The 21,497-nt window shown below is 36.5% G+C and overlaps 1 protein-coding gene across 7 annotated transcripts in view; it reads left to right on the top strand.

The window, feature by feature from the left end:
- Positions 1 to 21,497, top strand: part of FSTL5 (follistatin like 5) — a 270,731-nt gene that overhangs the window by 170,903 nt on the left and 78,331 nt on the right. For all 7 annotated transcript variants that reach the window (XM_064148747.1, XM_064148745.1, XM_064148746.1 and 4 more), the window contains exon 6: positions 496 to 616. In XM_064148747.1, the coding sequence (XP_064004817.1) occupies positions 496 to 616 (121 nt within the window). The remainder of the gene's footprint in view (positions 1 to 495; positions 617 to 21,497) is intronic.

The following is a 21,497-nucleotide window of genomic DNA, read 5'->3' as shown; positions in this document are numbered from 1 at the left end:
TAGGAAGATTAAAGGCTTGTCAAAAGCTCATAAGAAGTTGATTTAATTAGCAAAGCAATAGGAGTTTTAGTTATTTTTGAAAATGACTGAATTTGTATGTATGTGGTCAGGAATTACATTGAGATGAAAAAAAGACATGTGCATACTTCTGTAATTATTATCTCAAGTGTATTTGAACAATTCTTACACATGTAAAGTAAAAACAACTTTAACACTCACAGTGTCTTTATAGTGCTTCCATCTATCTTCATTATATGTATTCTCTATATATTAAAAAAAAACTTTTGTGTAATCTCAGTCAGCCTGTCCTAAAGATATTAACTTTTAAAACTGCAATAAATAAAGTAACTGGAAATCCCTGACTTTACACAGTTGCAGTTCATTGTCCCACAGCAACCTTTAAATGATCTATTAAATGGTTATTAGAAACAATTAATTATACCACAGAACTCTAAGAGCTCAAATGTAATTTCATGGTTATAATTTTCTTGTCAGGTAATAAAACGGGATGAGGTTGGCAAGGATCTAGCTGACTGCTCTCTGTTCGATTTGCTGAAATACGATGATTATAATAGTGACAAGCACCTATCTCTGGAAGAATTCTACAGAGCTTTTCGTAAGTCCAAAGCCTATTCTCTCGGTTCTCTTCTCTCTCTCTTGCTTTATTTCCCTAAAATGGTATTTTTCATTTTTTAAAAAAACTTGATGCATTAAGATACTGTACTTAATGACTACAATTTAACACTCATGATGTAGTAGAGAACTTGGCAAAAATCAATGAAGTGCATTAGTGTCAAGATTTCTGAGCAATTTTGGTAATGGAGAATTCATAGATAATCTTTCTTAATGCCAGTGTGCATTGGTAGGTCTGTGAAGTAGAATGGTCAAGACATAATCAATGAAATCCAAAAAAGATGGAACATTTTCCTACACCCTGTATTTAGGAGCTCTGATGAGACCATTTTGACAAACCTGGCAACAAAGGTACCACTTCTGTTAGGAGCCTCTTTGCAGGACTTGGAGGAAAATATAGTTTTGTCATGTAGTGCTGGGTATTTGTTCTCTGAGTGCCAAAGGTGACTGGAGACAAAGGTGTACAGGACCCGTGAACATCTTAACCAAGCCATTGGGCTATGGGTCAACATGGTTAGAGGGCTATGGGTCTACATAGTAGTGAGTAGCAGAAGAAAAAAAGATACTGAGAGCTTTTTATGTGGTATGTTACATATAAGAGAACATCCATATATTTTGTTAGAGCCATATCAGAACTCATGATTTTCACTCTTATCCATCACAAATCTAAGACTGTATCTTGAAATCTGACTTATTTCAATAGCAGTTGCTACACGTTTAGCAACACGGCAGCATAGCATACCAAGTTTGTGCTTGGCTATTCCTGTAACTATGGTTTGATTATGCATTGGCATAATTTTGGACAACCTAGATTGATGCTGAGGCGAGTGGTTCAACTGCAGGTCCTGCACATGGGTCACAACCACCCCATGCAGTGCTACAGGTCCTCAGGAAGAGTGGCTGGAAAGCTACCTGTGACAAAAGGACATGGGGCTGTTGGCTGACAGAAGGCTAAATGTGAGTCAACAGTGTGCCCAGGCAGGCAGAATGTCAACACCATTTTGGTTTGTATCAGAAATAGCGGACCAAACAGGACTAGGAAATGTATTTTCCTCTGCACTTAGCACTGATGAAGATGCACCTCAAGTACTGTTCTGTTTTGAGCTTCTCACTCAAAGACAGACATTCAGGTGCTGGAACATATCCAAAGAAGGGCAATCAATTGGGAGAGGGGTCTTGTGAGGAACCGCTGTGGGAACTGGATTTGTTTCATCTGGAGAAATGGAGACTGAGGGGGAGACCTTATCACTCTCTACAACTACTTGAAAGGAGGTTGCAGTGAGGTGCATGCTGGTCTTTTCTCTCAAGCAATAATCTATAGCACAAGAGGAAATGGCCACAAGTTGCACCAAGGGATGTTTAGCTCAGATGTTACAAAAACTTTCTTCACTAAGATGGTTGTTCAGTATTGGAACAGGCTTCCCAGGGAAATGGTGGAGTCACCACCCCTGGAGGCATTTAAAAGGAGTGTAGACGTTTGCTGATATATTTTATTTTAATTAATATTCCTTCTGTCTGTAACTCTAATGAGTTGTATTTTGAGGTATGGAGAGAGTGGGGCAGGAAGGGACACAGAAGGGAAGCAGTTCTAGCACTTTATTTGTCAAGACAGTCATATGAGCACAAAAATGACAGGGTTGGATAGTAGAAGAAGGAGAGAAATGATAGGGATAGAGGTCACAGCATGTGAGTTTTTGTGTGACATTTCTTCAAGTGTGCTTTCAAAGCCAGCTTTGTACCTAAAGCTGCTAAAATACAAAATGTATTCTAGACAACAAAATATACTTTTAAGACATTTTAATTTAGTGAAAATTAAACAGCTCTTGTTTTCTAAACGTGACTGTTCATCAGCATCCTCTACTCAGCAGAGGATTATGCTGCACAGAAGAACCTTTGAAAAAAAATGAGAAGGCTGGAAAAGGACTGACAGAAGGGATATTCCTTCTATCAGCCTAAGCCTAAAAAGGAGATAGTAATAATCAAACATAACTACCATGCATATTTCTAGTTCTGATTTCAAATAATAATTAAATGCACTTGGATGAGATTTTGAACACAGTTGGATAGGATTAAAAGCCATCCTCACTGTGCTGTTGAACCACCTACTCCCTTAAAGTGGTTTACTTTTAAAGGGTTAGGCAGTTATATTTTATTTAAATTATCAGTACATATCTTTGGGATTAATTACTAGTATTGTTCATTAGCATTTGCAGGTAGGAACTTTTTTTCATTGACATAATTAGAAATTTAACTGCTATCTAGAGAATCAAACATAGCTGAAAATCATACTGCTTCATGAAGATATTCCCACAGCAATTCTTCTTTCTCTGGTGGTAGAACATAAACCATCTTAAGAGTGGAGATTAATCATTACCTGTTTTAAAGATATTTACATGCACATAAATATATACATGTGCGTGCTTGTTGGTATACTATGAATTATTTCTGACAGTCTCATTTTATCTTGACAAAATTAGTTCAAAATGAACAGGAAAACCAAATGTGAATTACTATGTGTAGTGGAATAACAAAGACTTTTACCCTTCAGTGGGTCAGGCGCTGAGTTAGTAACAAAGAAAGAAAATGACAGAGAGGATGCTCTCTGTTTTGGAGATTTGTGCCAAGCCTGTGTTCACAAAGTGTTGTTAAGTATATGAAGATCCTCCCTGGCTCCTGTAGTGCTGCATATAGCAGCAAGATGGATGTGGTTTCTTGGGCACTGTCTGCTTTCACCCATAGCCTGCAGGAATTTTTGGTGCTGTAATATCTGTCTACTAAATACCCTTCTACTTCATGCTCTAATGGTTTTAACTGTATCAATGCAGAGAGAAGCCTGAAAAATTACTTTGGTTGGTATAAGGAGATAAACCAGGAAGTTTAGATCCAACCTCATTTTGGGAGCTTAGGACTGAAGGGATCAGTTGGTTTGGTCCTCTACTGCTTTGGCCACATGATGTAAAATTCTGTCGCAGAAGCGATGCAGCTCTCCATCTTTGTGCTTTGTTGTACTTTTTTGTTTTTCTTCTCTAGCCAGCCCTAAGCTAAAGCATTTTCTAGCAGGAAATGGGCTCTTTTAGACAGAGATAAATAGATTTAATTAATTTTTTTTCTGAAAGGATGACTCTGTTTTTTTCCTTAAAGTATTGCAGAATGTTAGGGGTTATGAAATTTTGAAGCAGGTACTTCAAGTGGCCTTCATGGTGGATTGCAAAACCTCTGGACATATCACAGGCAAAAAAGATAGTAATTTTTTTTACCTTTTGATCTCAGCTCAGCAGCTGGAGATGTTGTCAAGGTCCAGAGAACAAAAATATCAAGGTCCAGAGAACAGAGGTTAACATATCTCTGTCCAGAGGAGCAAGATCTGTTCTTATGGATTTCCGTGTTGTGAAATTAAGGTGCAAATGAGAGAAGGGGGTGAAGAAACAAGGAAGGAGAAGAGCTGGGATCATAGTACCCTCAGTCGCAGACAGTGGGGAGAGAGAGATGGGTGCGTGGCCCAGGGATGATCTTCTGTGGAGCTTGTCAGGGGTTCTTCTGGTGGTGGTGCAGCTCTGCTGGTCTGGTGGGAGTGCACCCTTGGTAGTCTGGTGGAAGTGCACTTGGTGGTCTGGTGGAAGTCCACTCTTTGGCAGGCATTCCTCCTGCCTTTTATACAGTGTTCTGCTCGGTGCCCAGCTGCAGCTTCCCAGGAGATCTTCCTGTGTATCCCATGCATTCACAGGGTTCTGGCACCACCGGGGAGAGGACCTCTGCCCCCTCCCTGGCTGTACCTGGCCATACCCTGAATACACATAAGCCTTTTCTGTTTGGGGTAGCTGAGATAAGATGTAGGCATCCTGGGCATTCCAGCCAGGCTGACGTCCAGGAGTTTCCAAGGCGTTGTCTGTTGATTTTCATCCCTGAGCTTTGGCCAAGCACTTAGTCTGAGTCCCAGAAGTTAACAAAGGCAATCTTTATCTTTGTTGATTAGGGAGAGAGATGCAATCTTTATCATTGTTGATGAACAAGAGAGAGGATTTAGATTCTCACAGATGTGTATACAGCCATTTCTCTTTATGACTGCAGTAGAAAGAGTACATTAATTTAGACATTTATAAATAGAACTGATTGACCACAATGAGTACAAATAAGTTTATTGTAAATAATTGGTCTACATGCTCTATGCAACAAACAGCATCCTACTTAAAATGAGGAGAAAACTCAAACACCAAAAAACCAAACATACCCTCTCAACTTTCATAATTGTTTTCTGTTCGTTTTAATGTTATCTTGTGCCCAACAAAGGAGCCATTCACATTGAGGACTTGAGTGTAAAAAATTGCTGCTTGATGTAAAAGATCAGATGTCAGAAAAAATCAGCTAGCCAAAACAAAGTGACCTGATTTTATAATCCTTTCTTCTGTTAATGATATTTTATAGTTTCACTGGAACTACTTGTGCTTTTAGGTACTACTCAATATTATTTCCAATATCTTATTTGTTATGCAGCTGTTATTCAGGACATATGTACATTGATACTCTACACACTGTTGTTTTACATGTTTAAAAGTACTTTGAGCTTTGAAATGCCGCTCCTGTCACAGATATCAGACTCAGATTTCAAGCACTCCTTATTGGTTAGGTATTTGTATGAAGTGATAGATAAACCTCTTGTAACAGAAACTAATAAAAAGTTGATTTGGGCTGAAATTACAAAACTTGTCTTTGAGCTTAGCTTTTGGGAGGAAAAGTGAGGCTAGTGCTAACGTGATTGTCAAACCGAATGCTGTGTTGTGTTTTGAATCATGTGGAAACACAAGCAGCAGGAAGTCTCCATAAATATATGCATTATGATTGCATATGCTTAGCTATTAGATTAGGTTTTAAAAAATATTCTAAAATACCACTGCTTTCATTACAATAGATTTACTTCTATTTTAATGTCTTGAATGCAGTTACTGCAAGAGCATGTTCAAAAATACAAAATAAACCAGAATTCATCAACAACAAAAATCTGAGTGCACTATCTACACTAAATTATTCATTGAAATAAATGAAACTTCCCACTGGCTTCTATATAAGTTATATTCAAGTTCACTAAGTCTTATTAATAAAATATATACTTCCTGAATTTATACTTCCAGTGACATGAATATGAGGTCTCAAATGCACTTAATGTGGAACCTGAATCAAAGCTTTATAACAACAATGAGTTGTCAAGAGTGAAACAGGTTAACAAATTGTAAAGGAAAGATTTTGAGCAAGGAAGAAGTATAATTCTGTCTCCTACTACCATTAATTCCTTTTCAAGCAACAACTAGTGTTTATTAGATTGCTCCAGAGAGTATTATATTTCAGCATTAATCTCAGAAAATACCAGTTAACATTATACAGAGTTGGAGCTATTTAAGACCACATTATGTTTGCATGAATAGATGAAACAAATATTCCACAAAGTCATTGGTGGAATGAGGAGATTTTGTTTATGGACCTTGAGTTCTGCTTACTTCTAATGCCATCAGTTTATTTACCTGGAAGCTTTTGCTTGGTTCATAGATGTAGCGCTGCGATGTAAAGGCTTGCAGAGGACGAAGACTCGAATCAAGCATCTTAATTGTGGTGTCATTGTTTCAGAAAAGAAGATTGGTAGAGATTGAATTGCATAGTATTTTTATTGACTCAAAGTGCCCAAGAGTAGTGTCTTTCAGTGAGCTTATTTCAGTGCTGTGAAGAATGACAGAGAATGTTAAGGAAAAAAGTAAACACCAAGTGATTACACATATCTGGCAAAATCTCCCATACTTGATGTATTAGCTGTTTGTCTGGAATCAGTTATCTGAGATGACTTACAGTATTTCTGCAACAATTTTGTTAATATTGTTAATTTTGGGAATACTTTCATTATTGTGAGCAGCATGCCTGTAAGCTTAGGCTATGACTCATATTCCAATATCCACAAACACCTTTACCTAGGTATTACAGGGAATATTTCAAGGCAAATTTATAGTGATAATTTTTAATCATGGTTTCATTAATGATTTTAAAGGAAGCACTATCTCCATGGTAGGGCAGGGAGAAAGAGAAATACTATTGAAGCATAAGGAGTAATGACTGTGCATTAAAGGAGACAATCACTAGCAAGAACATTAAGTATCTCTACTTCAAGGAAGAATTACTCTTCTGGTACTGTAATGAATATTAATAGGCTCATAAAATATTATTTAGTAAGAAAGTCTTGCTAACCATTGCATTGCTTGTTTCCTCTGCATCCATAACATTATCTAAATCTGGATTTCATAGTGAAACTGCATCACTAATTTTAATTTTCAAAGTAACTGACTATAAACAGTGTTAGCTAACAACAAATATTAATTTAAGCCTCAATTCTATAATAATTTTTAATATTATCACTATATTAAAGCACAAAGATACCTTTCCTTTAGAAAGAACTGCTTAGGAAAAGAGCATAGAATTTCTTCCCCTTTTATTAAAACAAATTAAAGTTTATTAGTTGAAGACATAGGTTAAATGTTCGAAGCTGCATCTCAGATATTTCTTTATGTCGAGATGTTTTATTTTCCATACAGTTGAATGCACCAGTTTGAAATTCACTTAATAAAAGGAGATCATTACTACATATTGAAGTAAATGATTCATTGGTTTAACATTACATTTAAATAATGAAATAATTTGAAAATTGGCAGATAGTAACTTGAAATCTGAGGGAACATAGTTGTAATGTGGGAGGACTTAGTGGTCATTTGACACTTGCACTTAAGACATAAAAAAAAAAAAAAGAGAACGTGGTTATAATTCATTGCCCCCAGTCATCAAAAAGGGAATGTTTTGGTCACTAAGATAATTTGAGTATTTTATACATAGACTGAGTGAATAAGATGTCTCTTTTGTCCAAGAATCAATTTATTTATTTGGAATATGTTTTGAGCTGCTTTGTGTTACTTTATACTCCAAGCAAGGTTGAGTTTACCTGTGATTATGAAATATAAGCCTCTACTGTTAACATTAGAAAAGAGTTAGTAAGTAGTTTTATTAAAAATTCAGAACATTTTCTTTCACCTTTATACATTTTGGGATAATACAGAGTCAAAAGAAACAAACAAAACAAGGGATTTGGCTTGGAGATTTTGTTGATAACTCTGAGCTACTTCCTCTGGTTTTGTTCTTGCATCTCGGTAAATAAAAATAGGAAAAAAATTACAGTCACAGGAAGATTGTAAGAGGATTTTGTTATTCCTGAGGTGCCTGAATTTATCACATATATCTGACATTTACATGATAAAAAGAGAATCTGAAGACATAGTCTTCCACCTAGATTATATGATAGTACATTGGAAGTGCTGTAAATTGAATTAACAAGAAAATAATTCCGCTAGTGCAAAGCTTGTGTTTTACAATAGCTTGAGAAAGTTTTTTGACTGAATGCCCTCAAATATCTATTGCATACAGTAAGAAAAAAATAATAGCTCAAAAATATCTAATTACACAGACCTATGTTGGGGAAAAAAAGAAAAAAAAATCAACAAACCCAAACAACTCTTTTTTGTTCATTTCATCATTCATGGTGAATTAGGTTCTGGCCAGAAGTTTATTTCAGAAAATTTCCTTGCTAATTTAGTTTCCAGAACATAACTCAATTTCAAGGTTTCCTACAGTAATCCTCCATTAACTTTTGAGCATTGGTTGTTTGATTTTGGTTTTTTTTTGTTCCCTCTTCAGTATAATGCTTCCATAGTGTGTTTTGCTATGTGGTATGCTTTTGCAGTTTGCAACTATCCTAGCACATCCATATATGCCTTTGTCAAAAAGGTACTACTTTTGGCTAATCAAAATAAACAGTGAATTAATTATTTCAATCTGAATATTTTATAGAATATTTCAAAGAAAATATAGATAAATTAACTGTTTGGTATGTTTGAAGATTTGTATGAAAAGAATCATAGAATCAACCAGGTTGGAAGAGACCTCCAAGATCATCCAGTCCAACCTAGCACCCAGCTCTATATAATCAATTAGACCATGGCACTAAGTGCCTCATCCAGGCTTTTCTTGAACACCTCCAGGGATGGTGACTCCACCACCTCCCTGGGCAGCCCATTCCAATGGCAAATCACTCTCTCGGGAAAGAACTTCCTCCTAACATCCAGCCTATACTTTCCCTGGCAGAACTTGAGACTGTGTCCCCTTGTTTTGTTGCTAGTTGTCTGGGAGAAGAGACTAACCCCCACCTGACTACAACCTTCCTTTTTGTTTGTTGTGGGTTTTGTTGTTATTGTTTTGTTTTGTGTTGCCCTTTTTTTGCTTGGTTTTTTTTTTAGTTTTTTAGGTTGTTGGGTTTTTTTTTTGTTTATTCTCAATTGATTTTTTTTCTTAATTTGAGTAACTCTTTATCTCTTGATAAAAAGCGTTTCACTGCTATAATATACAACAGATCTCTTAAGTATTTGTGAGTAGGTTTGTGAGTAGGTTTCTGTATGCTGTCACTGCTAAAGATATTTGGATGCATATAGAGTTAATGGAATGTGGCACCCAGAATTTAAGCTGCTACAACTCCACATAAATACTGCCAATTGTATGGTTAGGGAGGAGACAATATCAAATCCTCCAGTCTGTCAAAGCTTTTTTTGTGGTCTGAAATAATGTTATTCTAAACTCCTGGCTTTCTAACTGCTCAAACAATTCATAACTGCATATAAAATTTATTTAGATATTCATTAGAGAGATACATGTGAGCTGAGTTCAGTAGGAACATTTATATATGTGTGGGTTGCATATACTTGATGAAATTGTGTATTGTGCTAACTCCATTCCCTCTGATTACTGGAAATCTTATTTAATTGAATGACTATTATATGGGTTTTCTGCAGTCTAAAAACATGTGCAATTATCCAAATGTATTTTAGATGCTTCTGGATTAAAAAAAAAACACACCACCCACACAAAACCTCATTCTTGCATCTCAACTGCAAATGCGATAAAAAAAATAAATCTACTAAAGGAAATAAGGAAAAAGATTAACAAAATATAACTGTGGCTTTGTTGCATACAAAATTAAATTGTTAATACTTTCTCAAGCAAATTGTCTGAATAGATCACGCTCTCAGAGTATCAAATCTTGTGTTAAGTGGTTTACATGCAAATGTTACTTTGGCCATAGTAAAAAGGAAAATGTCACACAAAGGTATATGTAATGCAATATTGGGTTAAAAAAGCCCATGCAAGACAGTGAAAACCTGAAGGGGGAAAAGCCACATCAGCCTTCTCTATGTAGTTATTTAGTGTAAGAATTGGGAAACTGATTGCCTAAGATGGAAGAGGTCCAAATAATTAATGTTGCTGCCACTTTGCCATGAATAAATGACTGGAGAAACTGCCATTAAAAACAGAGTTTTGCATTATGATTGCAATTCTTCCCAACCCAGACATGTGGTAGAGATGTATTTGTTGGAAGGAATAGTTACTGAGTTTTAAAACTTGCTGAACACTCTATTTGAGAAATAGTTCGTGCTAAACAAAGATTAATGTTTTGTTTGTGCTTACAAAGTACCGAGTTAATGTCTACTTTGAGTAACAACGTATACATATCAACAACTTCTCTGTGGTATAGTCCAGTATTTGGCTCTGAGTGCTTATGGAAGTTTAAAAGAAGAAAGAGCATGTAGGATTCCTCTAATACACTTTCTCTTCTGTAGTGCTTTTTGTCTCAGAGACTGCTTGTCTTCAACAACTCTTAAAGTATGCCTCACTCATAAATTTGATTACTTTCTTGACCCACGTGAAATTAGTATCTGAAACATTCTGTTTCAGAGACTCTCACAGTTCAATGACTTGTGGCTAGAACTTTTTCCTCATCGTGCATATCTTCTGTTTATTTAGTTCTTGTATGATAAGAAATCATGGACAATTGTTCCATATTCCTAGAGTTTCCTGGAGTGTTTGCGGGGGGTTTTTTCCTGGGGTTTTTTTTGTTTGTCTTGTTTTGGTTTTGTTTTTCAGCTTCTGACATACCTTTGTAGTCATCTCTTTTCCATTCTGAAAAAAAAAAAAATCAGTCATTTAATATCTGCTTGAATGGAAAGATTTGATGGTTCTTATGTTTCTCTGTTCTTTGTCAAGCTTTACCACAAGTGTTTTTAGAAAGGGAAAGAAACAGCAAACAAGTTGCTCATGCAACTCAGACTTACACAGTGGTATAGTAATGTTTTTCTCTTTGGATACTAGTCATTGCCTAATAATTCCTTTTATTTTCATGTCAGGAGTGTATAGATTTTTTTTTTTAAATAAAATTGCAAATCGACTTCTGAAGGTCTCATACTTGAGCAATAATAACTAGTTCAGAGCCCATCACTGTGTAAAGAAGGTTGGGCACTTTTTTGTCCTTCACACAGTACTTTGGATATTGAATTAAATATATTGAATTTGGCATGTCAGCACCCTCCGCAAACTCTTTAAGCAAATCAGCTGTTGTGTGTCCTACCTGAACTGCCTGATTAGTTCTCCAAAAATTATAGCTCAGATTTTTTTTCTTACCTTTCTTCTGGGTGATACTGAACAATATGAATTCCAGTGGAGGTCCAGGTGGAATTCCACTAGTAATTTTTCTTCATCACAAACCTGCAGATAGAGTCTTCAGTGGAGAAGTGAAAGATCCATTACAAGATCAGATGCACATTGTTTGTGAAGGGGTAGATCAGAAGTTACTGTGAGTAGTACATAAAACTGAACTGCTAAAAACACAGCTCAATCCAGTCTGCCTTTAGTTTGTTCTTTAACCTTTGTGCTGATCATCTTAGATGCATAGCCCACTGTCTGCTTTGATTCTGTGGAAATATATTGGGTATGCAGAATTTTTCTTGTTCTCAGAATGTGGCACTGCTGAATGTGAATTGATGGTCCTTTGTGTGGACATCCAGAGTGGAACTCCACTCAGCAAATAACAAAACTTAGAAGCCTCCATAAAGTCAGGTTATAATGGATTGGTTTTGTCTGGGTGCCTCTCAAGATGTTCTATCACTTCCCTTCTTTGTAGGATAGGGCAGAGAGAAAATTAGATGGAAAAAAAACCCTTGTGAGTTTTTTTTACATCTAACAAAGGCATTTTAATCACAGAATCACAGAACATTAGAGGTTGGAAGGGGCCTCCAGAGATTGAGTCCAACCTAGGGTAGTCTACACAGGAATGCATTTAGATGGATTTTGAAAGTCTCCAGAGAAGGAGACTCCACAACCTCTCTGGGCAGCCCTCTCCAGTGCTCCATCACCCTCACTGTAAATTAGCTTCTCCTCATGTTGTGATGAAACCTTCTATGTTCAAGTCTGTACCTATTGCTCCACTGAAAGGCGATTGATCCCATCCACTTGGCACCCACCCCTCAGATATTTATACACATTGATGAAATCCACTCTCAGTTTTCTTTTCTCCAGACTAAACAGCCCCTGATCTCTCAGTCTCTCTTCATAGAGAAGGTAATAAAATGGAAGTGAAGGAAAAAGGAAAATTAATTTGATTTATTCTCTACTTCCCATCATCAGGCAATGCCTAGTCAGTTGCTGAAAAACAGACCTTCAGTGTATGTAATGGTTGTTTTAGAAGACAAACATCGTAATAACAAATGTCCTTCTATCTTCCTCCTTTCTGTTGTCTTCTATTGCTGAGTAGGTGTCGTATAGTATGGAATATACCCTTGATCGGATTGGGCCAGCTTCTCCTGGCTGTGTCTTTTCCAAAGATCTTTCCCACTGCCAGCCAACTGGTGAGATGGGAATGGTGGAGAGACAGCCTTGATACTGTGTGAGCATTGTTCAGCAGCAGCCAAAACAATGGTGTTATCAACACCTTTCTAGCTACCAATACAAATCACAGCACCATGAGGGCTGCTATGGGGAGAATTAACTTCATCCCAGCCACTGCACAGGTAACAGAACATGTCTTGAATTTTGGTTTCTTTCTTTTTTCCTTCTAAATATAAATAGTTACATCAGCTAGTTGATAGGTTTTTCAGAAACATCCCCAAACTGCTTCCATCAGTATTTATCTTCTATGAGAATTTGCCTCATAACTCTAGTCTTCAGAATGCAGGGAGTGTCAGTTGCATGGCCTTCTTTGCAGTGGAAATATACTAGTTCTGCTATGCTCCAGGCTTTCTAACTGCTATTCAGGTAATTTATTCTTGAATTACTATTTTAGAATATTGTCCTGTCATTTTCCTGATAGAACTGGACAAGGATATAGTTTATACAAAGATGGGTCATTGTAAATTTCAGGATAAGTCCAGATAACTTAAATACTTTAAAATTTCATTACCATTCTGGGAAAGAAGCTTTGAAATTTGAAAGTGAAATGAAGCTACGCAGTAAATAAAATTGGCAGATTATTATATTTATAAACCAAAATCTTTGTGCATAAAACTGTGAGTTACCAGGGCTGTCAACTCTCCTCTTAAAATTACCATTTCATTATTGATTAGTTCCAGAAATACTTCATAGATTGAACTGCAATTTAAATGTTTCATTTGAGGCAACTGCAAATATGCGGTATTGATATTCAGCATCTGTATTTGCAGTAAGCAGAAGGAGCATTAAATTTGGATCTGTACTAGTAAAATCACTTGAAAATATTTATGCTAACTCTTAGTATTTAAATAATGTTTTTGCATAAACTACTCATGTGCAAATGCAGCAAACCTACAAAAAAATGGTTTTAGCAAAATTTCCTTTCTTTGTTTCAATAAATTTAACAACATAGTCTACAGTAAATAAGATCAAAACCAATTACCACTGTTACTTTAATGAATTAGCACTTCCACATTATCCATATAGGAAACCTATATTTAACTCCAAAACTAACTTTCTGTATTTTTTTTTAACAGTAAACAAGAAAATATTATAAAGATAATGACCTAATATGCCTTTTTTTATTTAGATGTTATTTCTAATGCACATTAATGACCAATTAATTTTATATCATTTATATGTTTATGTTTATATTAATTTATATCAATATAGATAGTTTTAAATACAGTATATAGAGAAATTTTGTTCTGTTCCTATTTTTGGATGGGATTTTAGAACTTTTTAATTTATTCATTGTGACTGCAGTACAAGCAAGGGGTCTACATCTACAGATGTTTTGAAGTTCATTTTAACTGTTCAGTTGTTATTCTGAAAAACTTGAGATACAGAAAAAAGTGACATGCTTAGTGGAGGAGGGAAAGGCTTTCAGTGTTGTCTACCTAGACTTTAATAAAGACTTTGACACCATTTCACACAGTATTCTCCTGGAGAAGCTGCTTGCTATTGGCCTGGATAAAAAACTGGCTGGATTACTGGGACAAAAGAATGGTGGTGAATGGATTTAAATCCAGTTGGCAGCCAGTCACAAGTAGTGTTTCCCAAGGCTCAGTATTGGAGCTAATCTTGTTTAATGTCATTATCAATGACCTGAAAGAGGGAATCAAGTGCACCCTCAATAACTTTGCAGATGACATCAAGTTGCGTAGGAGGGTTGATCTGCTTGAGGGCAGGAAGGCTCTACAGAAGGAGTTTGGACAGGCTGGACCAATGGACTGGGGCCAGTGGTAGAAGTTCAATAAGGCCAAGTGCTTAATTCTGCACGTAGATTTCAGCAACCTCATGCAATGCTCCAGGCTTGGGAAAAGTTTCTTGGAAGCTGCCTGTCAGAAAAGGACATGGGGATGTTGTTTGACAGCTGGCTGAGTATGAGCCAGCAGAGTGCCTAAGTGGTCAAGGAGGCCAGTTACATCTTGGTTTGTATAAAAACAGTGTGGCCAGTAGGTCCAGGGAAGTGATTTCCCCCCCCTGTATTTGGTACTGATGAGGCTGCACCTTGAAGGCTGTGTTCAGTTTTGGGCCCCAAATTTGGGGATCCTGGAGCATATCCAAAGAAGGGCAACAAATCTGGTGAGGAGTCTTGACTGCCACCAAATAATTGTGGAGTGCACTGCAGGAATAGTGAATAATGCCTGAAGAGATATGAGAATATATGGCAGCTCTCAGATGTACAGTTCTTTAGATCAGTTTGGACTTTCATACACTCTAAAAATCTAAATCCATACAAGCTGGGCCTTATGTAGTTCTAAATAATGGAATTTTTATTATCATCAGCCTCTTAGTATGATTTATAATTGCAGTATTTGATTTTTTTTTTAAAGTTTGTGCCAACTTTACTTGGCTTTTGTTTTACTGCACTTTGAAGCACTTTTCAATTATTTATTATAAATTGCATATTTGCACATATGCTTTCATGTTTTTGTCTTACTTGGTAAAGAGAAGGAAGGATTAATCAGAACTATGATTAAAAACTATCTTGTCTCTGTTAAGGCTGCTTTATTGAAGCTGAAAAGTGTTTAGTGATCAGGGCAGATTAAGTACAAAGAGAAAACTATCAGTAAACAAACGTGTGTTGAGTGGCAAAATTGCCTTTGGTTTTGCATGAAGGCTTGTATAGGCATCAGATTAAGAGTTCATTTATCTTAGCTGAATTGCTTAGCTGGACGCAATTGCATATTGTTCATACGCAGAATATGAATTTCTGAGTACTCCTAGATGAAACTGCAGTTAACAGTTTAACCTTTCTTTGCCTCACTTCCATGCCCGTGCTAGATGATGTTAGTCTTATTGCTAATATTATTGACTGATACTGAGAAAAGAAAGTGTGCTAGCAGAGTTTGTAAAACATGTAGCTATCCCTTCAAAGCTCTTGAAGAAGTCTTGAGCAGTACTATTAAGAGTTTGTCAGAAATTCAGCTAGACTTCACAAACTGGATCACCTTTGCCTTTTTCATACCACTGCTATCAGTAGTTCAGAGTTTTCACAGACTCTTTTGTACCTGAGACAATTCAATCACAAAACATGTCAGAGAAGAATTCTGGCAGGCATTTGGTCATACTCCTTCATTAATGTTCAACTTGTCATCTGCCTGAATCCTTATCTGCAAAGATGATTTCTAGTCATCTTCATCTCTGTACTGTTACATGGGTTTACTCTATCCAGTATATGAGATTTCTGATTTGTCTTGGAAGAATTTCACAATTTGTCAGCTTGTAAGGATCCCTCTGAAGGGCAGTCTTGCAGAAATATGCTTCCTTAACCTGTGAATTTAGTGTTAAATGCAAGGATGTGTTTTGTCCTTTCATCCAAGAGGTCAGTGAAGATGTTGAACAATATCACCCAACTCAGTGTTAAAACCACTTGTAGTGAGCTGATGCCCTTTAAGCCTGAAGATGCTGTAAGCTGCAGTCCACTCACGTGGTCCACACATTCTTAGCTGTGCTATGAATGCTATAATATATGACATTCACTGCTCTTCCATTAACTCAGCACTTAATATTAGACCCAGTTTAGGCTTAAATTATATGCATATGATCTGTTAAGTGTTCCTGCCTACACATCTGGGTAAGTACAGCTTTCTCACTTCACTAGGAAGTTCTCTGCTGTTACTGTTGCTTATGTCTGTCCTCAAAGCCTACAATTTTGTGGACATTGTGTTCATTTAAATTGTATGTAAAATAATTATTCACTCCTTACAATTTTCTGTATTTGAATTTGCCATCATCACAGGGTGCATAGTTGATATTTATTTATTTTAAGTTCAAAAACGTACCATGTTAGGTGAGTTTTATCACATAACACCGTTCATGAATACTTGTATGTGCCACTGTTTCCATGGAAAATATTATTTTCAACTTAATGGCATTCAGTTTTTACCATTTCTAGTTTCTGAAACTGAGTGAACCTGATGATATGCTAAAAATTCACAATAGGTTTTATCACGAATCATAACTGACTTTATTCCTCATTAGATTTCCTGTGAGGATTTAGAAAATTTAGATTGTAATCCTCCTGTATGTTTAGTGGTACTTACCAGCCTTTTCTGCATTCTTCACACTGAAAGTCTGTTTGAAAGCAGTCATCATGGTGAATTAATTGGGTGAGTTGTTTTTTTTGGGGGGGTTTGATGTGTTTTTTAAGAAGAGTACCAGTGGTTAAATCAATTATTTTACTTGGTCATTACACTGTCACTATGAGAAGTTGTCTTTTTAGGATTTCATTAAATCTGAAGGTGGAGTTTGTGGTGTTCTGTTCTTGTTTTGTTTTGGGGTTTTTTTTCAGCACTTTTTTAGTGTCTTTTGTTGTTACCTGATTTTGTTAATTCAACAAATTTGTGGTGTCCTGCAAATAAAGATCTTGAAAATATCTAAGGTAAAAGCTAAATATAGTCTCTTAAGCAAAATTGTTCTTAATATGGGGTTCTCTCCCTGCAACTTAGTTTCCACATCCATCCTGGAATTAGATAAAAAATGAGACCTATTAGGGTTAAACAAGCTGATTTTGAAGTGACTCAATTTTGGGCAAAATTGTAGCTTATATAGGTTTTGAAGCATATATGGTCTTTTGTCTGCTAGATGAATGACAGAGAACCTAGGAAAGGCCTCAGTGTCAGAAAGATGAAAATTCTAATGCAAGCAGTGACATCATGTGAAGCTGGAAAAAAGAGGACTTTGAGTCCATATGTGATCTGGGGTGAATTTCATAGCAGACAGCAAAAACAGTCAAGTATAAGATGGAAGTTGGATCAGACTAAATATGCATCTTGGTGTAAGTAGTCCTGGGAAGTGACACTGATTTGACAAAGTCAAAGCAGCTGATAGTTGGAATGAGTCTAGGTAGAAGCTACAGTCTGGAATAAATAATATGCTAAAGTCTGGGGAAAAGGCAGGAATTAAGGTGGTTGTATGGAAGATCTTGTGAAAAAAAATCCATTTTTTGCTGTAAACAAATTTTAGTTAAATTGTTGAAGTTTTCCATTTGAAATTCAAAAGTTTGTGTGGTTTTTTTTTAATTACCCTAGTCCTATTTCATCCTAGATAATTATTTTTCTTCATTTAATTGATATTTTATAGTGAATTTTGTCATAAATGTATTTTTGTTATGTGTGTGAGTAGATAGACATGTTCCAAAATTTCATCCTTTGTACTTATATAATGGGAGTAAATTAGTGGATATTATAACAGCTACTGTTATTTTCCTCTGGAAAAAAAAATTAATCTCTTTAATCTTTGAAGATCTCAATTTTGCTGGCTTAAACATATAGTATTCAGAATAAATTCCCTAGATATGAATAGCTTAAGAACAGCATTTGTGTTTAATTTAGGGATTAGAATTGTTATGAAATCCTAGTCATTTGAGATTTTAAGCTTTGTCTTGCCTTTTATGTTTAAAGAAAAAAACAACGTGTTGGTTTTGGTTTGGAGGTTTTTGTTGGGTCTTGCTGGTTTGTTGGGTTTTGGGTTTTTATTTGTTCATTGGTTGGTTTTGATAGTTTTTTTCTATGACAGAATTCAGGGAAATTATCAGTATATGTCTACTCTGTGTTTTTTCCCCACTGTGTATTTGCTTGTGTTCAGTGTCAGTTTCAGGATACTTCTGTTCTGTTATGGAAGATGGCACTAAAAGCCTTGCTGAAGTCAAAATAGACAACATCTACTTCTCTCCCATCCCCTACCCAGCCAGGCCTGCCATCATAGAAAGCTATCAAGTTGGCCATGAATGAATAAATGCAATGTTGTTGAAAATTTGGTTTGGGAAACAGACAAAAAACACACTGATATTTAACTGAACAAGTGTTAGTAAGAAGGCAAACAAAATAAAAACTTTCACTTGCATGTTTTTTGCCCTACTAATTCAGTATAATTTGAAGACAGTTTTATCTGAACAATCACATATATTCTATGATTCAAGATCCAAAGCATCCCCCTCTCCAGGTACCTTTCCCTGGTCTTTTTATATGTCTACTGAAGCAAAAGGACAAGAGGGTCATTAGGAGCAGTCAACAAGATTTTACCAAGGGGCAGTCATGTTTGACCAATCTGATTGCCTTTTATGAGCACATAACCAGGTGGATAGATGATGGTAGAGCTGTGGATGTGATTCATCTTGATTTCAGTGAAGCATTTGACACTGTCTCCCACAGCTTCTGTGCAGCTAAATTGAGGAAGTGTGATCTGGGTGATTGAGTAATAAGCTGGATTGGGAACTGAATGAAGAAAAGAAGAGAGTTGTGGAGGACCAGTGCCATTCTGGGGAGTAGTAGAAAGGCTATGGTTAGTAAGTAGAGAGAGGTTCTCCTTCCCCTCTACTCTGCCCTGATGAAGTTGCATCTGGAGTATTGTGTTCTGGGCCACTCAGTTCAAGGACCTCAGAGAACTGCTTGAGGAAGTCCAGTGCAGAGCCAGAAAAATTATTAAGGAAGTGGAACATCTTCCTTGTGAGGAGAGACTGAGGGAGCTGGGGCTCTTTAGCTTGGAGAAGAGACTGAGAAGTGACCTCATTAATGTTTATAAATATATAAAGGGTGAGTGCCAGGAAGATGGAGCCAGGCTCTTCTCAGTGATACCCAATGACAGGACATGGGGCAATGGGTGAAGGTTGAGGCATAGGAAGTTCCATGTAAACATGAGGAAATTTTTATTTTGCTGTGAGGGTGATAGAGCACTGGAACACACTGCTCAAGGGGGTTGTAGAGTTTCCCTCTCTCGAGATATTCAAAACCCTCCTGCTGTGTTCTTGTGTGATCTGGTATAGGTGAATCCTGCCCTGACAGGGGGGTTGGACCCCCCTGTCCCTTTCAGCCCCTAACATTCCACGATTCTGTGAAAAAAATGTAACTACTTTTCTTCTGTAGATTCACTCATTATAATAGTCAGTATTTCCAGAATCTACAAAAAGATCCATAAAGTACATATTCCTGGGATGCACAGAAGCATGTTATGAAAGAGCTTGTGACATGTATAGAATTTGACGGGATGCATATAAGTGTCAAATTGAAGCTGTTTAGAGTCTTGGCAATGTACATGAAGGATTTGATGTTAATATGATATTATAAGGAAAATTAGAGAGATATTTTGAGAATGGTGCATTACATCTGGCAGAGATGAACACTTCTTCTCCCTAGGAAAAAAAAAAAGGATATTGTATTATGTTGTTCTATTTGTCTTCCTTCTTGAATGTTTACACACAGCTAAAAATGAGTGTAAATAATTGTGATGGTTTGGGTGTTCCCCACCCCCCACACACTTTGGAAATCACCCAGACTAGACTCAGCTGGCTCTGGAAGTTGAATGAATCTTTGTATTTACAGCTTAGCACAATATATAAGCAGATACTTACAGTATATACAGTTATATACAGAAATATACAAGGTAAAAGGTAATACAGAAACACAACAGCACTCCCAGAAACCTGAGTCCCCAGGAGAGGCTCCCAACTGCACTTTCTCCATCCCCCTACCCCTGAACCTTACCCCAGTCCCAAGAAAGAATGGAGGTTTGGCCAGAGGGTTAGGAAGCGAAGTGGATTAATAGAGAAACAGCAGAGAGGCTAGAGAGAGATAAAAATGCAGCTTTGAGCTCCCCAGCAGGAGTGAGTTATCTGTGTTTGGATTCTTGTTCTTATATCTCTCAGCAAGCCTATGAGGGAAGTAGACATCACCATTGTTTTCCTTCCACGACCGTGATCCAATTCTTCTCACCAAAGCATTCTAGCTAGCTTCAAACCAGCACAATAAAAATTACATGGAAAATTCCACTTAGAGTGAGGAACCTCTAGAATTTTTCTATTAGTATCCTTTTTATTATGCCTTCTCCCCCACCCCCCCCCCCACCTTCCATATGTGGTTTTTGCCTCTTTTGTACTTCTTTCTTACATACATTTCTCGGTACCTTTGCAGAGACCTATTACTGCAAATTTGGAATATTGGAAGTTCAATTATATCCATCTAAAAGTATTAACTCAAAAAAATTTAGTATTGAGATTCTGCAAAAATCTGTTAACACTGAGCTTATTACTGCATTATTACTTGGTAATCTTGGTTTTGGCTATTGTTATTTTCAGACCCCTACACATTTCAGTCCAATTCTGCAACAGTTTTTATTAACATTTTACTGTCTGCTCTTCTGTTGTAGAAGAAAACATCTAAAATTCAGGCACAGTATTTATTTACTGACAGTGTTAGTGCTGTTGTGAAATGTCTTATTCTTCATTTCCTGATCCAAACGATTATTCTTTGCTGAATGCACCATGAATACAAATGTAAAGCATTAAATGTTGCACAATAAGTGAGAAAATCACCTGTGAGTTTATGGGACGTTTTTGAATATCTAACATAGCTCATTTGAAGTACATGTGCTAATGTAGCTCAGTGGCCTCCTAGATTATCTTCAGTGGGATTAAAGTCTAAAAATAGAAGTAGTTTATTTGTAAATTAGTGTTCTATTTATTGCGGGCTTCTCTTCCAGACCTTTTTTATCTTTTGCTGCAGTTTTATTGGCTAAAACTGTGGTGGTGTATAACTCTTAATATGATGTCTATAAAAGTTGCAAACTTATATACACATCTAGACCAAAGATACCATATCTGACTACTTTCAGATCACCAATTCCAGTAATATTCATCAAATCAGATTTTAACCCATCATAATAACAGTATCACAGTATCACCAAGGTTGGAAGAGACGTCACAGATCATCAAGTCCAACCCTTATAATAACTTGGAAATTTCCCTTGGGATTCATTGAATTTTGCATAAAATTGGTTAAAGGACATATTGAGGAGATACATTACAGTTGGGCAGGCAGTTTCAGTTTGGTGAGATGAAAGTAGAAACTGCAGGTACCAGATCATTTACTGCCTCTTCAAGAGAAGTAAATTCGTAAAAGCTGGAGTGCTGTTCTTTTTCATAAGGAGCAATAAGTAGTCTGTCACTCAAGATACACAAAGTTTGGATTGTTTTGCTTATCCCTAATAAACTGTCTATGAGAAATGCCCTGTTGATGTTACAGGAGTTT

Source organism: Pogoniulus pusillus, chromosome 9, assembly GCF_015220805.1.
Source record: "Pogoniulus pusillus isolate bPogPus1 chromosome 9, bPogPus1.pri, whole genome shotgun sequence".
Taxonomy (NCBI): domain Eukaryota; kingdom Metazoa; phylum Chordata; class Aves; order Piciformes; family Lybiidae; genus Pogoniulus; species Pogoniulus pusillus.
The sequence above is the reverse complement of the archived record's forward strand: the minus strand, read 5'-3'. Positions and strand labels throughout refer to the sequence as shown.